General features: G+C 33.4%; 1 protein-coding gene across 1 annotated transcript; it reads left to right on the top strand.

Moving 5' to 3' along the window:
* The first annotated feature begins 290 nt into the window (after positions 1-290).
* LOC111063064 (calcium-independent phospholipase A2-gamma) lies at positions 291-18,061 on the top strand. Its single transcript, XM_039422013.1, is given in 10 exon segments — positions 291-696; positions 2,735-3,245; positions 4,357-4,494; positions 6,104-6,258; positions 6,898-7,016; positions 8,594-8,802; positions 10,984-11,089; positions 11,092-11,171; positions 14,688-14,898; positions 16,535-18,061. Coding segments are annotated over 10 exon segments (1,848 nt in total). The 5' UTR covers positions 291-640; the 3' UTR covers positions 16,798-18,061.
* The last annotated feature ends 8,822 nt before the right edge of the window (positions 18,062-26,883 follow it).

Raw genomic sequence — 26,883 nt, 5'->3', positions numbered from 1 at the left:
GAGTTGCATCAAAGGTTATTTGCAACCGCAAAGAAGTGCGATAAAAATGAACATGGATCGAATGATTCATTCGCGCGGATCATTATTTTTTTTAAACAAATAATATCTATTTGAAGAACCTGACCAAACGCCTTTGAAACGAGTTTGGAGGGGGTATTTATTAGTAGTAGACAGCTACTCTACTCTACTCCTCTCTACCTTCTTCTCTTTCTACTCTTCCCCTCTTCCCTTTCTACTCATCCCCTCCTTTCTTCTCACACCCATCAACTACTTGCGTCTAAATTCATAGCACGCTCTTCTCCGCACTGATAGAAACGAATACGATCCTACTGAGTAAACATAGCAGACAACTCAAAACGTAGTGGCTATGACGACTCAGTTGAAACAATTCAAAAACAACGTTCATTGAAAACATTGCAAAAACAAGTGACGTGTGATGTGTTTATACTACTTGTTGAGAGATTATATACATCGAAAAAGCGGAGATCCAGCTAGTAACAAATTGGAAGTGAACCATTAAACAACAAAAACTGTTTAGGCAACGCAGGGACTGCGATACCCAGTGATAAGAATAATTTGTTCATACCGTACTGTGTTGGTGCATTTACTATAAAGATCTTCAAGTGCATTATTCTCTGAGATGTCGATGAGCAAGAATATCTTAAGGTGCAGAAGATGTGCTTGTTTAGCTACAAGGTGAGTGAAATATCATATAATAAATTTAACATGCAACAGGTACCCTAACAATAATTTATCAACATCAATAATAATGATATTATGATTTTTAACATGATGAGCATGAAAAGCAAGAAATATTATTTCTGTATAACCTAATGTAATGAATATAGGCTAACATAACATTGATCTGGAGTAGTTTATTTAAAGCAACACTATAAATTTTCATAGTTCATGTATCATAATTGAACATAACCATAATAATTTAAAATATGTAATCAGTTAACATACTATTCACTAAGGTTGAAATAAGTTTTATAGATTATTATAATATAATAGTAGGGTTTCTTATGAAGGTGATATCACAATAATTTGCATAATACAGTATCTACTGTTTGACACAAAAATAATATACGAGATCTACACAACTGTTCAATAAAAATGTTTGATAATATGACAATAGTTTTTAGGCCTATTGAGGCAAGAATCGTTTAGCAATATACAAAGGAAAAATTAAAAGCTAAAAAAAGGAAGAGAATATAATAATAATTAGATACAAAGAAAAGTACGGTAGCCTAAATAGAACATTTAAAATCAAAATGTTGATGAGAATATTAATGATGAATGGTAGGTATATATACAAAAAGGATAAGAAAAATAATGTTTTAGATAGGAAAGAATATCGTAAGATTTAGAATGGAATGTGTTCTTAGACAAAGGGTTCTTTATTTTTATCTAGTCCAACGTATCACACCAGTTCCTTGATGGTGAGAAAGCGCAGAGCCGTGAGGTAGGTTTGAATAATCACGCCACTTGTGACGTCAGGGAGTATGGGCTCTTCCTTCTCTGCACCAATCAGAGAGCAGTATTTCTCGTACGATCGTCTGTCGTTGTTGTTCTCTATTTATCACATTTTAGAGGTTAACGTTTGATTTCAATCAGCTGAGTTTATTTTTGTGTCGCATTTGCATTTTGCAATGCAACTTGAAAATGATAAATATTATTATGAGATGCTATTCACGACGACTTTATTTATATTCCGTATAATTTGAAGTGGAGAAGCCTACCAAAATTATGGATCTTTAGCACTTCAAACAGGTATGGACTAGTTGATTTATTAAATTATTATTCTTGGTAATAGTAATGTTTCCAATTTACCAGTTGTTTATGCCAATATCTATGCTTTCTACATAATGTTTTCTAAACAATTGAATTTCTCTATAAATAAGTATTTGCATTTATTGTTTAACCGAAAATAATACAGTAGCTCTGTTCAACAGTAGGCTACCGGTCTTATAATTTAGTTATATTTTTGGCAGTTGATTCAACATTGAGTTAGAGCCAGAAATTGCAGTATGTTGGCTTAAACTCATATGTTCTCTTTTTTCTTGCACGTGTGTTAAAACATGCAACCAACCCCATTGAAATAAGTTCTGCCTACAAAACTGAGATTACCAAATTGCACTTGTTCTTATCCAGATGGTCTAGGCATTGCAACCCTATTTTCTAGAAAATACGGTGGTATAAACTTTGAGTTTATTAAAACGTGAAAGCCAATATTATTTTTCAGTGTGTCTCATCAATTGAAATTTTAGTGATCAAACATGAAATGTTCAGTTGGTTAGGTTGTTTTTTATATTTCAATCATAGGAAATTTATTAACTAGGCTATATTGAGTTTTATTTTAGTGCTTGACTTTAATGTTGCTCATTTAGGTAAATTTAGTCAGTAAATTTGAGGTTTTTCAAAGATCCAACCAAATACCTTGGGATTTGTTTATTTAGTAAGTTTGTTATAATGATACTTAGGACCAAGCTACATAAAGCGTTTTTGCACTGGCGATGGACAAGTCGGTAGGGCAGTAAGCTCTCTGATTGGCTGATCATTACCTCAAGTGCCAATTAATCAACCAATCGGAGAGCTTCCCTGCCGACTCGTCTGCCGCCAGTGCAAAAACGCTTCATGTGGCTTGGCCCTGAGTCACTGCAGTAATCTATGTGATATTTGATAACATTCAAACCTTTTCCATTTATTCAATAAACTATTTTTATGTTTACAGGCATATTAGTAGCCACCGAGTAAGGTCTTCTGAGCCGATTATTGAAAATGGAAAATTGAATTGTGCACGCACCAAGGGCATGTCATTCAACCAGTGGAAAATCATCAATCAGTTCAAAGAATTACTGTGGAAGGGAAAATCAGAATGGGCTATAATGTATATTGTAAACAAGGAGTGGATAAACTTGCTGAGGAAATTTCCACAGGCAACAGGAGTGTTTCATTCTGTATCAGTACAAAGGAGAAGCCACCGTGGGGACTTCACTGCAACAACTAAAGATGAACCGGTTGCCATTAAATCAGCTGAACAGAAATTGAACGAGCCTCTCAGAAATAATGTGCTGCATGAGCCTCCACCAGTGGAAAGTAAGCCGCAGGATAGCAAAAGTTATGGTTTGCAAGTCATTGAAGGACTGAAGCAGAAACTATCAAGCAAATCACCAACTACCGCAGAAGTACCACAAGATGCGTCCAGTTTGAAATGGAAGAACCAGTATAACATTGCCACCAAGGTAAGAAATCATATCATCTTTTTATTCCAGTAAGCTACTATGCTCTTGAACCTTGAACCATATTTCGCAGCTCTCTATAGTGAAACTGTTCATTGACTGTAATGTCAAGTAGATTTATTCTATTCATGAATAATCTCCTTCATTCTTATAGAATCCTGTAAGGCTTTCTAATTTCATTGTTCATTGAATACAATACTTACATTATTCAACATCTTTTCCTGATCTATATGAACCGTCACATTATAATGGACATTTTATTGCTTTAATTTCTGCATTGAATTATTGAAAATGCTATTTGAAAAATTGTATGATTTCATTCTATGCTTATAATAGTCAAATCCAAGAAACTTTTGAATTGGGACAGCATAAGAAATCACTCCTTCTTCTGCTGTTTCAATACAAAAGTCTTATAAGTTCTAGTATAATTATTATTCTAATAAACTTCTTAATTCTTAATCTACACATTAGAACTCCACGGAAGCAGCATCATAAATTAGAGATTGAATCATTGAATGTTCAAATTTGCATAATGAATTTAAATCAATGTACTTTATCAAATCTGTACTATCATAGTACAGGATTTTGAATAGGAAAGGCATTTTGATGAATTGTATTGGGATGATCAAACTGATAAAAAATGTAATATAGAAAACATCGAATAAGTGGTAAAACTCAAGTTACAATAATTTATATCTATTCACAATCGTCACATGGTACATCAAATTTTGAGTATCACTCAAATGACTGGTGACATGACAAAACAATAATAATGATAATAATTCCCATAACTAGTTGTAAACTAAAATATCGAAGATTGGACACATAAGCCATGAAGTCACAAAACTCTACTTATCGATATAATAACTCGTCAAATATCAGTTTTAGGGAATTGGTTTCATCACTTGATAAAATTATTATTGAAATTGAAAGTCAATTTCCTCAATAATTGAAGAATTCAAATGATATACATTTCAGTAGGCCAATTTAGATCAACATTATTTGTTTCCTCTTTAGTTAGTTTGTAGAATTAAGAATTAATTAATTATTATCATTATCATCAACTGACTGTTGATAATTTACTAGTTTCTAATAAATGTGTTTATTTATGCAGGATTGCATAGTGTCTCGATCTCGCCACGTCCTGTCCCTCATCACCACTGCGCAGACTCTTGATCAGAAGAGACACAGATTGGTGGAGTTGATTCAACATCTGAACCAGTTTCCTGAGGCGAAAGGATATCTCGTTAAGGTTAGAGTGATTTTGAAAATATCTCTATTCTCATTTAAAAAGCCACTTCAGGCAAATGTATACTAATGTCATTCAATATAACAATGAGATCTCCTATCTCTTCAACATGTTAACAAAGTATTTAATATAACTTATAAATACAATTTAAATTATGGTAAAGTATTCTAGTTTACTATGAACTTCTTCAACTATAATGAGGTCCACGTTATAATGGCAGTGAAGAAAGATAGCAAAAATCGTTGCCGATCCTCTGTCTTGTCAATGCCTTCTATAGACGGTAGATGATATAGGTTTATTGATGTAACTCTTCATTCTCATTTAAAATAATCAATTATATTTCATTAAGCAAGAAATTATATTTTTTAATTATTTCATAATGAATTTTCATAATTGAGTTGAAATATTCTGTTAATGATTAATTCTACATTGTTAAAGGACGATCTGGCAACAGAGCAAAGCGAGAAAGAGATAGCGCTATCCGCTTTGTTGAGTGATAGGCAAGGATAGCAATACCATTGCTAATCAAACACTGCCATTATAACGTGAACCTCACTATAGGAACCAATTCTATTGCTGATAGTAATTATATTGTTGAAGCCATAAATGTTCAGGCGAAAACATACCAATGTCATACGATGAACCAATGAGATCTTCTATGGTTCAACTCACACTTACGCGAATTAGGTCGAGAAGAGACTCGACTCTAGTCGAGAGCATGTGTTTCCAAATGGTGACACTCAGACCAGTCGATTCTAGTTTCCGCGACGTCACCATTTGAAAACACATGCTCTCGACTAGAGTCGAGTCTCTTCTAGACCTAAGTCGCGACCTAAGTGTGAGTTGAGCCTTAGTCTTTAACATGTTGAACACTATTTAATAAAACTTATTTAAAACAATGCAAATGATGGAACAGAATTCTAGTTTGCTATAAACTTCTTCAACTAGGAACCAATTCTACTGCTGATAGGAATTACAGTATATTGTTGTTGAATTCGAAATGTTCAATTCGAATGAAGCAAATAATGATATTATGTTGAAATTTTAAAATATTCTGGTGTAACTTGCGGAGTAAGTAACTAGTGTGACAGTAAGATTAGGTAGGTTGCCATTTCTCTGCCTTTGGAAGTACGAGTTCTAAGATTAAATTATTAGTCGAGTAAATAATTATTATTAAACGAAAATCCAAATTAAATGCTGTAATTCACCCCGAAGACTTATGCTACTGCAAATATTGACAACTGGGTAAACAGCTAGATGGAATTTCGACGAGCGCTACTATTCAAAAATTATTTGTCAGCCCGGGAATCGAACCCAGTACCTCCTAATTGCCGGTCAGAAATGCTTACCCCTACACCAAACTGACAATCTCTGGATAGCAGCGCTCATTTTATACGAAGCCATAGCGGCCAGCCAGTCCACAGAATTTCTTCTATTTGTATCAAACTGCAAAACGAAGAAACCAGTTGAGTAATTTCTCCTTTTTCTATCAATTTTGCAAGACTAAGAGATCAACTCTTTAAATTTAGAATGATTTTTTCGATAAAAACTGATCGTGATTAGTGTGGACTATCGAGGTTTAATAACTTACTGATATTTTCTGTTTTTGTAGGATGGTGCGGTCACAATTCTACTGAGGATGCGAGATTCTGTCAATGATTCTCTGATTCAGCAGATGATCCGAGAAATATTTGCTCGTCTAGGTCATGTGGACCCAGTGCCTGGGTGGGGCATTCGAATACTATCAATCGATGGAGGTGGAATGAGGTAAAAATGCCATTGTATTTCCACTAAATTACGATATTGAAATTTGCTATATCCTCTCATATACCTCGATTTGCAATAAATTATGCATACATTATTAATGAACTATTTCAAATTTATGATATTCTAACTATTAAATCTATTGTTTCATACTTTGAAAGTAGTTTTTATTTTCAAAGATAATCCGAACTTACATTTAATGCTCACATTTAATAGTAACTGTTGAAAAAATGATTTGAAATAATCAAACTCTTAACTATAAAACTCTTTATGTTTACTCATTTAAATTTAAAATTGAGTATCATCTCTATCAAAGCAAATCCTCACCTTTAATACTTACAAACTACACAACCAAAACATTCAATGCTCAATTATTTAAAGTTGATTACAACTCCCTTATATCATTCCTGAACTTGGATTGATTGAATTCAACAAAATATTCTAACGTTCTAATTGTTCATGGTTTTCGTATGAAATATTTATTTATTATACATCTACATAGCTCCAGAATTCAGGCTTGAGAAGCAATATTTGACAATAACTCCAATTATTATCTTCATGAAGTATCAGTTGAATAGTCACAGTCAAATAATTTCTTATTACCTATGCTCGCTTTAATACAAATATGTCCTATGTTTGCAGAGGTATAGTAGTTCTTGAGATGCTGCGGCGTTTTGAAGAGCTAACTGGAAAGAAAGTATGTGAAATGTTCGATTACATATGTGGAGTGAGCACTGGAGCGATTTTAGCTTGTGGAATAGGTAATTATTGTTTTATCTGTATAATAAATATCTCAACCAAAGCACCAATAAAATAGTCCTTCATTCAAAAAACTCACTGAAAAATGCATTCATTCCTGTTACCAAAAACAAAATTGCCATACATCCATTTCTATCGAAAATGGTTTGGTGAACAAATAATTATTCATTTGATGAATGGATGATAGCTGTGTTGTGAATTGGTTCTTCTTCACTATTAATTTCAACTTTGTATAGAAAACTTTCTAGCAGTGATTACGTTTCGACCTGTTGTCGGTCATCTTCAGACTGGAAAACTCTAAAGTACCTAAGTGTCTCCTCATCAAATGTGTTTTTTATAAGTACAAAGTTTAAATAATAGCTTTTGGAAGGCTTTCAACTGGAACAATTTTTTGCTGTCGTGTGGTTGCTCTTCTCAAAATTGAAAAGAAAATATATTCATTTATCTTCTCACATTCAAGGACAATTGGTGTAATATTCATCATCCATCTAATGTAGAAATTGGTTTTACCATTGTTCATGCATCAGTATGTTCTCCTTAAGGTGCGTTCAGATATTCGCGCCTCGAACACGCTCCGCACCCACTCCGAAATCGCTCCGATCATAAACGTTACGTGAGATGTTACGCAAGAGTTCGATAGAGGTTCGAAGGATGATCGCGCGCTTTTCGTATTGTTGACTTCGTTACAACCTAACCTCACAAATGTGAAACGTTCAATCCAGCTGATCGGGTGACAAAACAAAATAAAATAATCTGACCAGGGAATTTCTGGGTAGCATAATAATACATTAAGTTTATTAATCATGTTTATATAATAAATTTATAATTATTATGATTGTTGCATCTATGTTTAAGTTTTATTACAAAAAAGGTTATGTCTGTCAATGTTTTGAAAGGTGAAAGGCGTGGTTGGGTTTTTGGCTTCTTTCTTCTAAATTCTAATATGCTGGTACCTATTATCAAAAATGTTTTTATAATTTTACATGATTTAATTTTAATGATTTGATAATAAATTATTAATTTTGATAATTTTATATGCTAACACAGAGATCGTAATTTTTCGTAACTGATCCAACAAAAATGTTAACCGCGCATGCGCAACTATTGGTTAGTTCCAAAGACCTTAAAGAGATAAGTATCTCTTAAGGTGCGTACAGATATACGCGCAGCGAACATGAGCAATCCACTTTTAATCAGCTGACTATATCTGTATTTTTACAGAAACGGTGAGATACAGATATAAAAAGCTTGGCATCAGCTGATTAAAATTGAGTTGCTCATGTTCGCGGCGCGTATATCTGTACGCACCTTTATGGTGCATCTTTAAGGTCTTTGGTTAGTTCGACCTAGGAGCTTGCCAAGCTCGACCTCTGTTACAGGCTCTTCTCGCGTTCCACTCTTGCTCCACCTTCGATCTGCTCGAGTGACGTTCGATTGCGGAGCAGAGCGAATGTCTGTACGCACCTTTAGTATTGACTTGTAGCATTTATACAATCTTCCATTCATGATCGAATATTTACAATTTTCATTCTGGCCCAGACTCAACAGTTGCATTATTTCTTGTTTGTATTTGTTACAGGGACTCCCTGTGGTAAATCTCTGGATGAAGTGCAAACTATTTATAGAGAAATGAGTGCCAAAGTTTTCACTCAGAGTGCATTTTGGGGTACTGGCAAATTGATGTGGAACCATGCTTACTACGACACGACCATATGGGAAGATCTGCTCAAGAGGTATCTTGGGGATGTCAGTTTGATTGAAACTACAAGGGACCCAAACTGTCCAAAGGTATATTAATATTATCATGTTTTTACACTAGAATGACGACTCTCAGTATATATTAATGGTGGAAAATATTTCTTACAATTAATATAGTCTGCAACACATAACAGTTCGTAATGGATAAAGAAATTCCAGACTTAAATAATGCTCTATGTTTCTGTTTCATAATGTCAAATTCCATAATTATTGAACTGAAATCAACCCTCCTCGGAAGTCCCTACTCTTTCGTGGAATCGGCAAAACAATAATTATTAAATCAACTATATCTTTGTACTCTTCTTCTTACAGCTCATCGTTTGATTGGTTGGCAGTCTTCCATCTAAATCTGTCCATCTAAATCTTTGTACTCTATTCGTACTGAATAAAAAGTCTAGTTATTGTCCAACCACATATTTATTGAACAATCGAGATACCGTTCTCGGTTGTTACACCATTATCAATCTCTGATAACCTAAAACTACGAGCAGCATTATTTATGTTTACGGTCGAGCACTGCTATTGGTGAAAGCCGTACCAAGGTGATATAGTTCAAATGAAAGACTGTTTTTGTGTCAATAGGTGTCAATTATTACATACGTAATATTGAAATAACGTAGATCATTGAATGAAAGTTAGATCACAACACAGAGTGTTGATCCAAAGTTGGACCACTTAGATCCAAAGTTGGATCATTCTATTTCAGTCGACTCTTAAGTACAAACTCATTAATTCAATAATGAAATTTTAATTCTAGAAACTCTTTAATATGTTATTGTTTTATAAATCCATATCCATTTCATTTTTATCCAGATTCATGTTATCCAAAATTCTGCATAATTTCTCCCAAATCATTCTTATGTGCTTTGTTCACTCTTGAGCCACGTTTACACCAGAGTTGTCAACAAAATTTTCAGTTTTTACAAAAAAGTTGTCAATTTTTCTGTAAAATGTTGTGTTTTTTTTCTGAAAAAATTGGCCGAAATTTGTTGAAATCGACATCTCTGGTGTAAACATGGCTTCAAATTCACTGTGATCTTCGATTTACCGTCTCGCAGTTGTGAATTTTCTTTAATACTAGCAGGTAACCCGTACTCCGCAACGGTCCAATTAAAAACTTGGAGAATTCAATATAAGCCTTCATAAGCATACTCGGTAAATAAATAATCAATATGCAAAATTTCAAGTTAATCAGTCCAGTAGTTCAGACTTGATGATGCGTCATTCGTGAATTTCATATTCTGTACGTGTATAGGCCAATTCTTTCCTTTACTAGTAGTTCTGTGAACAGTAGACCTCACGCAGTTTTCTCATCCACAAGTATCTGATGTCACTTGTTTGAAATGTTAACAAACTCAGTTCACGTTTGAATTTGATAATCATATCCCATATGATAATTCATCCAGTTTCGTGGTAATCTTTCCATCTGATGAAAATATTTGAAAATTAATTTTTTTCAGTCAAAAATATTATAATTTCTTTAGCATTATTTAGTTTATTTAATTATTTTTAATCACCTATTAAATTTGTTTTTGCAAATGTGAGAATATTGATGGGCACGCATAATAATACCATGACTGCAAAACAAAATATTGAAACCATAATATAGAAATAGACACGGCTTCTCCAGACATCTGTGTAATGCATGTAATGAATAATCCACTTGTCAGCTGATTGATTATAATTCTATAGTCTGATTAATCCTATCTTCACAGTAGATGATATATATAGTGATATCGGAGTATGGAGGAATTCCTCTTCTTTTCATATTATCCTAAAAATGCAAAATTTCAAAAAACCTTGTGTATACATCGACGCGCAGTTGAAAACGCAATATTCCTGCTAAATCTTATAGAACTCTATCAACGTGTTTGGCCGTAAATGCGTTACATCATAGCCACCTCTAATACAAGGCCCCGGCCTACGATATTGCAACGTCGCAGCGTAGGCCTAGAATCTAATACATGATTGGTGAAAAAGATCAGCTGGTATTTTTAAAAATCTTTTTCACCAATCATGTATTAGATTCTAGGCTTACGCTGCGACGTTGCAATATCGTAGGCCAGGGCCTTGTATTAGAGGTGGCTATGGTTACATACATGCATACATTTATACAAAAGAAAATCACAGTTGAAACACATAGAACTCACTACGTCGGCTAATTATATTATAGATATTATTTAAGAACCTTGTTTGGTATTGTTTACTCAGCTGGCTGCCGTATCCACACTGGTGAATCAAGCTCGAGTCTCCCTATGTGTCAGAAACTATGCTCTTCCCTACGAGCGACAGTCACAGTACCTCGGCAGCTGCAACCACCCATGTTCGAAGCTGTGCGTGCGTCAGCCGCAGCTCCCACCATATTCGAGGAATTCCGGATAGGATCGTTGTTGCATCAGGTGAGCATCGTTCATATTTCTCATCAAACACAATAAAAGTTACCAAAAGTACCCTTTTATTCTATCACAACACTTGAAAATGGCTCTTGAAGAGTTGAAATTAGTAGTTATTATTGTAATATAATAAAGGGTATTTTATCTTGAAGATATCAAAAGTAACCTTTTATTTTATTACACACTTGAAGTGGTGGTTCTTGAAGAGTTGAAGCTAGTTGTGTGTAATGAAATTCAATTCAATTTATTAATGTCAACAAAAAATTAATATACAATTCATACTTACAAACATAAAATACAAATTCTTTATAAAATAATGAATATTTACATAAAAATCATATTCTAAATATATTGTTGCATCCCTCTTAAGCAAAGCTTGTGATGAGTGATGGTGTATCTCTAGAATGTTGGATAGCATAAGATACTAATATACATCGTAATATTAATAACATAATTAGATTTTATAATTTTACATTACAATATCAAGAAAAAAAGAAAATTCCATTCTCTTATGCTATTTTCATACAAATGTTGCTCTTGTAATCAGTATAGGCCTAATTGAGATTCAACTATATGTTCTACATCAAAGATAAAGATCACCAATATTTAAAAATAAAACAACAAATTCTCTTCTGCTCTGTTATACTAAGTGAGATATGTATTTTAAGAATAGAATTGAGATTTACAAACAGATTTGAGAAATAAGTCAAAATTAGTCTTCATTTTGTCTCCCTAATAAGTAGTGTCGAAGATACTGTCTAAAAGTTTTGAAAGTGAAAGAATAATAACAAATTGGTATACATGGGATGCTCCAGAAACTTCAAGCAACAGACGGTTTAAAAGTCTAGGACCATAATACGCTGCATGAGCACTGGCAGCCGCTGTTCTACAAGGTGGTTCTAGCAAAAATCTCTCAGATTGTCTACGAGTAACATAGCCGCCATGAGGGGCTATAGGGAATCTATTGGGCCACGAATAGACAAAACTAGCTAGGTCAAGATCATACAAGTGCTCAATACTGAGAACATTAAATTCTTTATACAGCAAATTTGTTGGATATCTAACCGGTTTTTTCAATTACAATTAATTAATTCGTTTTTTTTTCAATAAACCTTCAGTTGTCAAATAGTACCCTTTTATTTTATGACAACAATAATTGAAAATGGCTCTTGAAGAGTTGAAATTAGTTATATTGTAATAAAATAAAAGGATGATACTATCTTGAAGATATCAAAATACCATTTTATTTTATTACAATATTTGAAAATGGCTTTTTAAGAGTTGAAACTAGTAGAGTGTAATGAAATGAAAGGATACTTTTGATAACTAAAGGGTTACCAAAAGTACCCTTTTATTTTATTTCAACACTTGACGTGGTTCTTGAAGAGTTGAAATTAGTTGTGTGTAATGAAATAAGAGGGTACTCTTGATAACCCTTTAGTTGTCAAACAATATTACCCTTTTATTTTATTACAACAATAATTGAAAATGGCTCTTGAAGAGTTGAAATTAGTTATATTGTAATAAAATAAAAGGATGATATCTTGAAGATATCAAAATACCCTTTTATTTTATTACAACATTTGAAAATGGCTCTTGAAAAGTTGAAACTAGTTATATTGTAATAAAATAAAAGGGTAATATTATTTTGAAGGTATCAAAAGTACCCTTTTATTTTATTACAACAATAATTGAAAATGGCTCTTGAAGAGTTGAAACTAGTTGTGTTGTACTAAAATAAAAGTGTACTTTTGAATTCTTTTATTGTGTTTTAATAAGCTAAGTAGCTCTAAAAAGAAAATTGAATATTCTCATTAAAATGATACATCTCTCATAAACATTGCAGTTTTCGATCTAGGCAAAGGCAGTAGTTTATAAAAATACAATAATTATGTTATCTTCAAGGTGGATTCTGTGAAGCTTGTTGATAGCTGAGTTGATTTTTTTATTATAATTGAGTTGAACACAGGGATTATAGTTCTTGATCCAGGTGAAGGTAGTTTATAAATACAATAGATAAAGTTTCCAAGATTGATTCTGTGGAACTTGTTGATATAGCCCAATCAAATGTATTATTGATTCCACCCAATTGCTGAGATGTTTTTGAATAATAGTTCTGTTGAATATACAGGTATCATAGTTTTCGATCCAGGCGAAGGCAGTAGTTTATAAGTACAATGTATCATTTTTAAGTAAAATTCTGTGAAGCTTTTTTTTTTGAATAATAGTTATGTTGAACTTGAGAATTAATGTCAACTTGTGAAACTTTCAAAGTTGGATTTTATGAAACATGTTGATATCTGTGATGTTTTTGAATAATAAAAGGGGTTGCCAATAAATCTAGTTCATGAGTAATTTGAATGCATTTACAATCAAGTTATATGAACTACAGCAGCACTGTTTCTCGTTTCAATTGAATAAGATTTTATTTTATTGAATTCCAATTTACACTATCGTTCAGCTGGAAATCTGCCATCTCCTAATTGAAAAAAATCATAATAAATTATCAAACTTTTTATTATGTCATAGTTTATCAAGTACCATTCTCAGTTTTTATTCAAGTAAGCACTCATTCTGATAATGTTTTTACTTGATAAGATGTAGTATGGGAAACTAATGCCAGCCGTTCAATTATTTCATTGTTTGATAACATGTTTTCTTCTCCATATAATTTACATCTTTCAATAGTAACGTTTTTTTAATATCATCAAAGATTTATCAATAAACAATTTTCTAGATTTTTCTGTATTCTTTATTCTTACAATAAGTACATCAAAATAATACAGACAACCATTTTTACAATGTTTCAAAACAGTTAAATAGTGAGGTCCACGTTATAATGGCAGTATCTGATTAACATTGGTGTTGCTATCCTTGTCTATCATTTTATAAGGATAGACAATGGTAGTGCTATCCTTTTCTAGCTCCACAACGTTGCCACATCATCGGTTTTCAACAATCTTGAAATATAATTAATTAACAAGATAATTAATGTCAATCATAAAAATTCATTATTCAATCATTAAAAAATATATTATTTCGACGAATAAAATATAATTGATTATTTTTAACAAGAGTGAACAGTTAATAGTTTTTGAGAGAGCTTAGATTGAAGTTAGGTTGAGTTGAAGCAGCTACCATCCTGACGTGTGCAGCATACTAAGGCGATTTTTAAGCTGTTCTATATAACCGTACAAGAACTAAAGAACTAATAAATGTCTATATTTGGTTAGAACTGCGACATTTGAATGTTTTAATGAACATACAATGTTGGGAAAAAATATATATTACATCAGATTCACCGGTATCAGCCATCTTCTATAGAAAGCAGTGACAAGGCAAGAATGATCGATAACGCTGTTCTATCTTTCTCCACTGCCATTATAACGTAGACCTCATTAAAGTAATACAGTTCTACAGTATTTTTTCAGAGTGCTTGAAATTACGATATAGGTACTTTAAAAGCCTACATCATTCTCCACGATTGAAAACTGTGACTTATTTCATTTTTGCGATTTTCAGGATGGAGGAATCCTGGTGAATAATCCGACAGCAGTGGCCATCCACGAGGCGAAACAACTTTGGCCGAACAGCCCCATCCAGTGTGTGGTCTCCTTTGGAACGGGCCGTCACGACCCCGTCAGGGGCTCCGAGCCCCATCTCAATGCCAACGCATCGTCCTCCTGGAAGAAGATTTTCGACAAAATCCTCGATAGTGCTACCGACACAGAAGGTAATAATCAACTTATGGATTGTATCCAAATCAAAATTTTCCCAGAATAATGATTGATTTATTGCACTTTTTGTGTAGTTGAGAAGTTGATATTGTGGTAATTATTCATATTTAATAAAAAAGTCCAAGAAATTGTCAAAAACACAGATTTATTGATACCTAGAAAGACCGGTTTCGGTTGTTACACCATTGTCAATCTCTGATAAACTGGATATCTGTTTATCAGAGATTGACAATGGTGTAACAACCGAAACCGATCTTTCTAGGTATTAATAAATCTGTGTTTTTGACAATTTCATGGACTTTTTTATTAAATATGAATAATTACCACAATATCAATAAAACTGGATATCTGTTTATCAGAGATTGACAATGGTGTAACAACCGAAACCGGTCTTTCTAAGTATCAAAAATCTGTGGTTTTTGACAATTTCCTAGTATTTTTATTTAATTGATTTATTGCTTTTATTAAGGGCGTAGTAAGGACTCCAGGTCCTCTCTGTCACACATCCCTTGAATGAATGAGATAGTTGGGAAATAATTATTGTCGTTTTCCAATTGTCGTTTTCCATATTTTCTAATCCTGGACTCCGATCAGAAAATGTAAAAGTTAATAATTTACTGAAATCCAATCAGAATAATTAAGGAGATGGTTGGAAAATAAATGTCGTGTCTTCCATATTTTCAAGCTTTGGACTTCGATCTATTACTGACAAAGAAGATATTAAAATTTAATGAAGTACACTGATATACTAATTTTATAAAGTCTTCCATATTTTAAAATTCTGGATTACTATCTATTTGAAAGCAGAAATAGTTTTTAAAGGGCAACTATAAGAGTTTCAACATAATATAATGATTGAATTTGATAAATTTTATCAGAGTTCAGTAGTTCAATCGCTCATATTTCGGCTTAGAAAATATTTTTGGTTGACCTGAAAAATTCCATTATGCATTTTAGCTGGAAATTCACCAATCAAGCTATTCATAAAACCATGTAATTTTCTACGAAGCAGATCAAAATATAGGTTTCATTTCAAAAAATATTACTTCAACATTATCGGAATTGATATTGTGTTATTTATCTTGAGTTCCAAATAATTCTCATCTGAATTGAAAATTAGTTTCTGTAGTATCATACTCGAATGTCATTTTTCAATAATTTCAACGATATCCATTTACAAAACTTAAACTCCGCTAGCAAAAAATTGCTATAGTGAGGTCCACATTATAATGGCAGTGTTTGATTAGCAATGGTATTGCTATCCTTGTCTATCATTCAACAAAGCGGATAGTGCTATCTCTTTTACGATTTACTCTGTTGCCAGATCGTTTTTTAACAATGTAGAAATATAATTAATTTAAAAAAATATTCAATCTTGATTATGAAAATTCATTATGAAATTATTGAAAAATATAAATTGTTTAATAAAATATAACTGATTATTTTGAACGAGCATGAACAGTTAATATTAACCTATATCAGCTTCTGTCTATAGAAGGCATTGACAAGACAGAGGATCGGAAACGTTGTTCTCCTATCTTTCTTTACTGCCATTATAACGTGGACCTCACTATAGTTATCAGTTTCATGAATTAATTGCTGAAAAAGTCACATTGGTCCTTTTCTTTCCAGCTGTGCACACCATGTTGAACGATCTACTTCCCGGGAACGTTTATTTCCGCTTCAACCCCTACCTGTCGGAGATCATCTCAATGGACGAATTCAGGCCGGAGAAGATCGCTTGCCTGGAGACCGACGCCCTCATGTACTACCGACGCAATGAGGAGAAGTTCATCGAAGCAGCCAGCGCCATCCTTCAAACACGTACGATCTCGCAACGGTGTCAAGACTATGTTATGCTTCAAGCCAAGAAGATGGGTGTCAAACATGTTTGAGTATTTCCTATTGATTTCTATTTTTTTAATGCGATACCAAAGATACATGACAGTGTCTAGAGATATTTGCAAGTAAATGTTATGTTGTATCCCATTAACCGGACACATTTTTTGAAGGCTGTTTCATTTTTTGTGATAAACATTTATTTAGTACATGTTAATAGGTTGTAGGAAACTCCACTGTGGGCTTCTGTAAAAAACCAAGATATTCGCCTCATATAAACAAACCTCAATAACTATGAGTATTTCTGTCAACTGAAACAATCATTACAATATGCATCACAATTTATAAAAATCTAATACTAACTACTATGTGATTATAAATATAGTACAAATCTAAGAGACCACATTCTGATGATAGAGTTTTTATTAATAGAATTCTCAGTTTCCTGAATTTGAATATGTATCGAGGAGTGTAGTGAATTCATCTTATATACTGTAATTTCCTTCTCCGGCAGAAATGTATATCGTTGAAATGTATCCTTGAGATTTGAAAGTAGTTTTTCTGAAACGTTTGACTCATATTAGTCATTTAGTTGGAAGTTAGTTTTTATCGTCTGGACTTCACCTTCCATGAAATGATAAGAATACAAAATAATTGATAATGTTGACGAATATTAATTTTAATTTCATAATAAACTACAAAAATGTATTTAGTTTGATAGTTTAGATTGCTTATTGCATCTCTCTTATATTTTCTAAATAAATAATAACTCAATGTTTTTTAATTTCCAAGTTGCCCTTGATTTATTAAAGCATACTCATTGAAACTTATTAAATCCTAGTCTATTTTTATTACTACTTAGCTTTTAATTTTTTATGAGTTTCAATTGATGTGTAGCCTGAATTATAATATTTTCATTGGTGAATTGTAATCCATTTGGTGAAATATTTTTCTGTTTTTTGAGGCATTTTTACCAATTATTTGTTTGTATATTTAAAATATGATCCATTCAATGAATTAGAAACACTTGAAAAATATCAGATTGAGCAGTATTCATATCTGTAAATTTATTCACCTATTTAAAAATGTGTGTTGACTTCTTTTGTGTCTCATCTTGAGATATTCAAAGGAACGTTTTCATGGGAAGCTTTATAAAAATCTATTATTTTGATTGCATGTAATAATAAACTTATTTTTGAAAACTTTTACTTGATTCAAGCATATTATATCATGTTTTAGTGATTACGAGAAGAATTTGTTATAGTTGATTCCATTATCATACATAATAATTGTTATTATATTTGTTAATAAATTGATGAATAATATTCTGGTCTTCTTAATCATCCACTTGAATCCATTGTTACGATTTAGACCCAAAAATCGTTATTTTAGCGGCTACAATAATAAGTTACGGATATATTTGGCTACATTATTTAATATAGGCTAAATAAAATAAATAAATGTTTATTTCCCAAAAAACTAAAACTACAACATCAATTACACAAAATATTAGATAAATTACAATATTACATACAATAGTTAGTTACAAAAAATTATTTTAATGTGTCCTCTACTTGTTTAGTTTTTTCTGTGTGGAAATTGACCTACTCCACTATGGCGTACCATGTTCTAGAGTAGGTTTTGTTAGTTTTGTTTGAAATATGTAACAACAGAATAATCTATAGGCCTACTATATAATAAAGGAAAGAACTGATTTATACACGTACGGGATATGAGAATTATGTTTGACGCATCATCACATCTGAATTACTGGACTGATTAACTTGAAATTTTGCATATTGATTTCTAATTAACCGAGAATGGTTATAGGCCTACTTTCAATTCTTCAAGATTTCATTACGTCAAGTTTTCAGTTTTTCAAGCTTTCAATATTTGCCATGCTTCCAGTTGTTGTATGGAAACAGCTGAACATTTCTTTAAAAAGGGAAATTAGAAGATAGGTCTGATTGGGGATCCTATTCGAATAAAAATAACTGATTTTCTGTCGCATCAAAATTTTGGTCCGTCTTCTTGGAACCGCCATTTTGAATCCAAATTCATTTATTCAAATTGGAAGGGTGTCATAAGATACTTGATTTCGATACACAATTCCAAGAGAGAATGGATGGTGAAAACCGCACATCGATATCTCAAACCGTTCAAAAGTTATTCTCACTTTTGATCCACTGGACTGATTAACTTAAAATTTTGCATATAGATTCTTAATTAACAGAGGATGGTTCTAGGCCTATTTCAAACTCTTCAAGATTCCACTCGGTCAAGTTTTCAGTTTGTCAAGTTTTAAAATAGACCCTTGCGAAGCACGGGTTACCTGCCACTTGATTAATAAAAAATCGATTGATAAATTGCTATATTTATGAGAGTACTTCTTTCTATCACGTAGAGTATTCACAATATTCCATGGAGTAATAATGAATGATGAAATTATGTGTTATTCAACAAAATATCTAATAATATTTGAATATTTATCCTTTTCCACTTGTTTTCAAATTGGAAATCATGAATGTTTATATTCTCATATTATTAGAGACAAGAAACTAATAATATTTTCTCTGTCTCTGGTATCACCTGTTTCACATTTTTGGTAATTTTACTAAAATTTGATTTTTCATTATTGAAATATGAATTATTATTATGAATATGAAACAGTTTGTCGAAAAATATACTGAACAGGATTGAAAAGAGAATCATGTTATTCAAGCTTCCAGGATGACTTGAAATAGACTTCATTTATATTTCTCTTGGAATCACCACACTGTATAATTATAATTTTATTTCGATAATTTCAATTTTTTAAAGTTTTGATTAAATAAAAACATTCGACTTGTTTAAAATCGAGTGTATGATATAATATAAAAACCTGAACTTGAATATTTTAAAAAACACTTATGAAGTGAAAATGCACTTACAAGGGTAGTGACGATCGTTTCGACCTGTTGTGAGTCATCATCATCATAAGTGTTTTTAAAATTCGAGTTTAATTTTAATAGTGGAAAAGTATGGATATGCAACAGAATAAAAACTTGTTTAAAATACGACAAGAAGTTACACAAGATTTGAAGGAGTTTGAAGAAACCAGTAGTTCTCTCTCTTATAAAGCTCTATGTAGAATTATTATAATGAACAAACGACTTGAAAAGGGAAGGATCTTCAATATAGAATGTCATGTTAATCAAATTTACTGCCCAGGAAACTCTTAGACCAGTTATAGAATAGACACGGCCCATTGTATATTCATACTGAAAGTCGATGAAGCCAACATCTACTGCCATATCTCCAAATCGTGACGTCAGCATCAGAAAGAAAACTTTTCTATAGAGTTTGTTCACATTGTTTTCCATAGCAGATTGTGTCTATTTCAGCGGGAGCACAGTTTACAGTTTTAATGAATAATAATTCACATCCTTCTGAAATAGACACAATCTGAAAGTTTTCTATCCGATGATGACGTCACGATTTGGCGATATGGCAGTAGATGTTGGCTTCAGAGGCTAGACTTCCCAGCGTGTCTATTCTATAACTGGTCTAAGAGGAAACTCTCTCTTCGTATGCTAGCTCTCAACCAACACTCTACATTATTACTACTCACATCAAAATTAGCGTTAGTGATGAGTTTCAGAAATGCCAATTCTACCACTGACATGGATTATTCTTCAGTTATGCCCAAACTTTAAAAGGCTGAAACAAAGTTTTAATTTTCTATTTGAGAATTGTTAACCCTTGTACAGGGCCTCATTACAATATCATGTTAGGTCATAGAATAAATCATGTATGAGTTTTCTCTGGTTAGGTGTACCTAAGCATAGCCTACTCTTCATTATCATTACTTCAGTTCAATTACGGTTAGTACTGTATTCAACAGTATCAACTCCATCACGCCAATACTGTCCAGTATGACAATGAAATACTCGAACAGTTTCAATTATTTGAAAATTATTGTATACCATACCGTTACAACAGTACAATCAATTATTACATTATTCTGTTATATCAGTTGTCAACTGTATACCTCCATTTTAATTACCGTACTTCTCTTATCGAAATTTAATTATGTAATTCCAGAACTCGACCACACTTCAATAGAGTTCATACTATTGAATGAATAAAACAGTTCTCCAATTTCAGAATTCGAAAACTGCAAACAGTAGTACTACTGTGTCAAGTTTACAATACAATATGGCTGTGTACAAACGTCAGGTGTCAACTCTGCGTTATTAATCATTTGGTTTCATACCTTACTCAAATCTCATCCAGAATTAGTTCACTCAAATTCAATAAAGCCAATTATTTTACTGGTTCTCCAGAATAATGCTACTGAACAGAACACAGCTTCTGAATAGCCTATACTTGAACAGAGTTCCAATTTTAGAATTTGAATGGTTAACCGTTGTACGGTGTGTGGCTTCGTTCCTGAAATATTTGAGGAGAGCTGTTCGAGGATGTGTTGTCAAAGTGGCATTAGCAGATGGTGGTGAGCCAGTGGACAGACAGCAGGAGCAGATTATAGCACAGCAAGAGCAAGCAAGGGTTGAGGGTTGAGGGTTGAGGGTGCGAACGACAAAAGCAGAAAACTAATTATCCGCGTTACGGACGCTTGTCGAAAATATCCGACAAGGTATCAGGGCCGCAGTCATTTTGCGGCGGAATGTAATCTAGCGGCTTTCCCTCCCACCCTACACAACCCTTGTCTGGCTGCCGCCATATTATCGCAAACATCAAACGGCTTCAGCTTCGACACACACACACAAAAACCAATAGGAAATTTAAATTAAAATGCCAGCACGTTCGATCGCCGGAGCATGCTGGCACATTGTGTGGTGTTCGCCAGCTTTTATGGAAGATAGTGAGTGCTCTGTCGATGTTCTTGTCTGTGGAGCGAGCTGGCGACAATGACTGACAGCCGGCGATGCTTCAACTTAATGACTCTCAGCTCAAACCATAAACTTTTCACTTGAATCTTCGTCATGGATTGAGATTAGCTTAGATTCCAAATAGATCTACTTCCCCTTCAAACACCAGACAGTCCAGACACAAGATGTCAGTCATTTGTCGACAGGAGCGAAATTGACAATGACCAGTTTTCTGGAGAATTTTTCAAGACTCATGGATTGATAAAATCCATTATTTATAAAATAACTTGATAAAAAAGGAATAAAGTCGCGTATAAAAACGAGTTGTTTGTGATCGAAACACTATAGAATTACCAAACTAAAATTTAGTATCTCACCATCACCTTTATGCAAATAGTTATTCATTTATTGGGTTAATGGAAAAAATCTGGTGTGGTACACTCACACAACTTTCCTTGCTCATATTTGTAACTACGATCAGACTTTTGTATAGGCCTATCTATATATATCAAAGCGAAATGGCACTCACTCACTCACTCACTCACTCACTCACTCACTCGCATAACTAAAATCTACCGGACCAAAACGTTGAAATTTGTAGGTATGTTCAGTTGACCCTTTAGAGGCGCACTAAGAAATCTTTTGGCAATATTTTACTCTAAGGGTTGTTTTTTAAGGGTTTAAAGTTCGTCTTTTAGCATGTATATTCTTCTTCTCCCAATCTCTAATTATAATTGAATTTCCATATCATATGTTACTATAGAACTATAATCTAGATAGAGTACCTCTTCGAAACAGTGTAACTGGCAACTAAAATAATAATTTGTCCGGTGGCATTAAGTTGAGTTGACTTTGTTAGGTTGGCACAAGTTGAAGATTAAAATGCATTTATCGAGGGAAAAATTGATTGGGCACTGCTACTTCAATCCTGGAATATTATATTACTAGCCGTCAGGCTCGCTTCGCTCGCCATATCCGTTTAGCCAGACGTTTAGTCTGGACCCCCGACTGATTGTCCTAACATGATAAAAATGCAGGCGAGCGAAGCGAGCCTGCTATTCATTCTTGGACAATCCAGTCGGGGGTCCAGGGGGCGGAGCCCCCTGGCTAGACGGATATGGCGAGCGAAGCGAGCCTGACGGCTAGTGTGTATAAATAATTGTTTTCAGAGTACTTTTTCCTTTGTGTAAATTGTAAAATTCGATGATTTTTTTTAGTCGTCATTTTTTTAAAGTCGTCAAAACAGCTTCTACATATGAAATATCTCGACTATGTGTTCTTCTTATGAACTGTGCTACCTACCTATTTCATGCACGAGAAGGAGGTTACAAAGTCCATTTCTCAAGGATGGGGTGGACCCCCCATTAGTTTCCCAGTAGAGAGACTCATGCCAGTTGATAGAGCTGATGAATAACTATACAGAGTATGAATTTGAAAAAAAATCGGTCAAGTTATTTTGAGAAAATCGTGAAAAACTTGTTTTTTTTAGTAATTATCCGCCATTTTTCTCAAGAATATTACGGAGCTCCTGCAATTTTCCCAGAAATGAGACTCATGTCAGTTGATAGGGCTTATAAATAGCTATTCATGGTATGAATTTGAAGAAAATCGTTAGAGCCGTTTTCGAGAAAACCGTGAAAAACATGGTTTTTTAATAATTATTCGCCATTTTTTCCGCCATTTTGAATTCAATTTTATTGAATTTCTTATTGTCAATCCTCATGGTATAAGGACCTTAAGTTTAAAATTTCAAGTCAATCGGTTGATTAGAATGGAGTTATCGTGTTCACAGACATACACACGCATACACACATACACACATACACACACACACACCACACACACACACACACACACACACACACACACACACACACACACACACACACACACACACACACACACACACAGACCAACACCCAAAAATCATGTTTTTCGACTCAGGGGACCTTGAAACGTATAGAAAACTTGAAATTAGGGTACCTTATTTTTTTGGAAAGCAATACTTTCCTTACCTATGGTAATAGGGCAAGGAAAGTAAAAACAGGCGATACTGTAGTCCAAAACTTCTTCTGTTCCTAATTTTTTCCAATAAATGTTCAAAGCATGGTTAAGTTCTTTTCACAGTAATTTCGCCATTAGTTTCACTGCTGATAAATTGATTGTTTATACACAGGAAAGCAATATTCATTTTATATAATCCTTATATTGGTCAATTTCGGGCGAGCTCACCGTCAACATTCTATAATGTTCAGTAGTTGATAATTAAGTTCATGTGAACACGTTGAGATCGTGCATAATATCTGCAGGTACGGTAACAGGTAAGTTAACGTACCTAATTCCTAGCCGTAGCGTGTTGTTAATTAATTATAGTGATAAACCTGCCCAATTTAATATCTACTAAGAGCCTATTAATATCAGTATTAGCGGGAGAGAGAGCACCTCTACCATAGCACCATAAACCTTGCGAGAGGGAATGCCTTCTCTCTGTACCCAAGATTCTAGAAATATAATCCAAACATCAAAGTATAATCTAATTGATCCAGCTCTCAGTGACAATTATTTCAAGTCTCGTTTTTCAAACTTTATCATGGAGAATCGGACAAATGTCATATTCTGAATAAAATAAAAATGGTGTACTGAAAGGTTTTTGATCCATTTTGAATGGATAATGCACAATGCTCATGATGTAGAGAGACTATAAAGGAATATTGTTGTGAATATTCATGATGGGAAGTTGAACTATATAACACTTGACGTAAATATTCTGTCGTAGACACATATATTCACGGATTTTCAAAATTTACAGATTTAAATGATCAAAAGAAATCTCATTTCATAAACTTGACAGATTTGAGACAACAGACTACCAGAGTATATTTCATCTTTGGAATTATCTAAAATTTATCATAATCTAATGTTGGTAAAGCCTCAAACTTTAGAATGTTAATCATAGTTGATAGATTTGTGCATGTATTTCGATTTTCAATATTATTCATTCAATGGATGAACATCGGGAATAAAAACTATTGCAGATTATCAATTCCGAGTAATAATACAATAATTGATAGGATATGTTGTGGAAAAATTGTATTGGGAATGCTATTCTGTGAAAAAACAATATTTATTTTTCTTCTATAGCTCTACAGCCCATTTTGGGCTTTGGCCTCTTCCACAACATTCTTCCAAACATTTCCATCCATTATAAATCCTCTCCATCCTCTACAACCCATCCTTATCTCATCTTCCCATTGTATTCTTGGTCTTCCTTGTTTTCCTTCTCGAATGAAGCTTCTCTTTAAGCACTATTTTTGGAATTCTGGTTTCATCCATCTTATAAATATGTCCGAGCCATCTTAGTCTCTGTGTCTTCATGAAGCGTACTCTACTACGGCCTTTTATTAATAGTTCAAGCTCAGCATTGGTTCTCCTTCTTCACTCTTCTCCTTCTTTTAACAGGACCGTACACTTTTCTAAGCACCTTTCGTTCGAATACACTTGAATTGTGTTGGTCTTCCTTAGTCAAAGTCCACGATTCAGTAGGCCACGGGTTTCATACGTCTTAAGCTTGCTGCTTCTACTGATGAACCTGTTTTCTAGGAGCTTCATGTTGCTGTAGTCTTTATTTATTTATTTATTCATTAGATAGAGCGAACAATACAATAGTCGGAAAAGAAAAAACAGGCTATTTGCCCAAAACTTCTTCAATTTCCTGATTTTGTCACAAATCGTCCAAATATAATGTAGGTTATGTTCACTTCAATTTCAACACTAAATCTTCAATCTGAAACTATGAATCAGAATAAAACAAAGAATTTCAAATTTAGATAAATTGATAATGAAACTTCCGTTAAAACAAAAACCAAACTTCAAATATTCACAAAATATAGAATAAAAACACTTAAATTTTGAGCTCGAAAATATCACTTTCACCATAGCTACAACAGCACACTTTTCTAGTATGCTCTATTTGCCTAGAAAAAACAATATTATCAGCTCCAATAGAAATGCATTGTTTCCTCAATCTTCCCCTACCCTAATACTCTCTTTAAAAATGTGAAACTAATTTTTCTCTGAGCTTTATTATAGAAACTATTTTACATGTCACTTCTGAGATATTTCCTCGACGCGTATCGCAGGATCGCACACTTGTGGAAACCCTTTAAAGTCTCTTCTGAGTAAGAAAATGGAGGCTCAGAGCAGAGTTTATTATATTAAATAGATGTGCTTGTCAGCTTGGTTATGAATAATGGGGCATCACATGTCTTGCTTTGAGCGAGAGCTTGATCCAAGTGCCTCAGGTGAGTCAGTTGTTGGTGAAAAGCCATCAAAATGTGAAACTTGGGCGGTGTACGCTGTCAAGGGCTGATTTCGTTCAAGTACTGCGCTGCATGTAATTATTCAATTTAACGCCAGCCAACCAGTGAACAAGCCTCGCTCCACTCGCGAAAAAACGTTCCTGCATTCAAATTGCGATGAACAACGCTGGCTTATTACCAGCTACATTACAGTAATTGGCTTGGAAACAGGTCACTCTATCTAGACTCATCTATCCTGAATAATTAACATGGTTTTCTATGAGCAAACACTGTCCAATAATTTTGCTCATTAATAGTAACATCATCTGACAACACTGGTTTTCAATTACGTGAACCCTTTTGTTTCAAAATGTCACCATATCAAAATATCCATGTTTTCAGCAATTAAAGCTCCACAATTTCTCGACTCCACGTAACATATTTGAAAAAAATCTGGTGTGGCGCACTCACACAATTTTCCTTGCCGTTATGAAAATTGATCACCTGATGCTAGTGTTCCCGCGTATCTCAAGTCTACTATTCAAAGATTTGAGCCAGCTGGTGACAGGGCAATAACGCTCGAGACACACGAGGTCTGCTATCTCTTCTTAGTGAATCATCAATCAACAGTTGCCAACAGTTTGCAATTATTGGATAATCACATTTTCTCGAATTTCGAGCTTATTTTTAATTTTTAATTTCAGACAATAACGCTGGAGACACACGAAATCTACTATCTCTTTATAGTGAATGATTTAATAGAATCAACATTTTTGCCAACACTTTGCAATTGAATAATCACATTTTCTCAAATTCCAAGCTTATTTTCGATTTTAGGTGAAAATGTTACTGAACATTAATTGTAGAGATTCATATGCGCAATCTATTCCAATAGAAATTTTCTGTTCAAATTGTATCTGAAGCCTGATAATTGGAAATCTAAAATCAAACTTTGCATAGATGGGGCGGAGCT

This window comes from Nilaparvata lugens, chromosome 2, assembly GCF_014356525.2.
Source record: "Nilaparvata lugens isolate BPH chromosome 2, ASM1435652v1, whole genome shotgun sequence".
In the NCBI taxonomy this organism is placed as follows: Eukaryota; Metazoa; Arthropoda; class Insecta; order Hemiptera; family Delphacidae; genus Nilaparvata; species Nilaparvata lugens.
The sequence above is the reverse complement of the archived record's forward strand: the minus strand, read 5'-3'. Positions and strand labels throughout refer to the sequence as shown.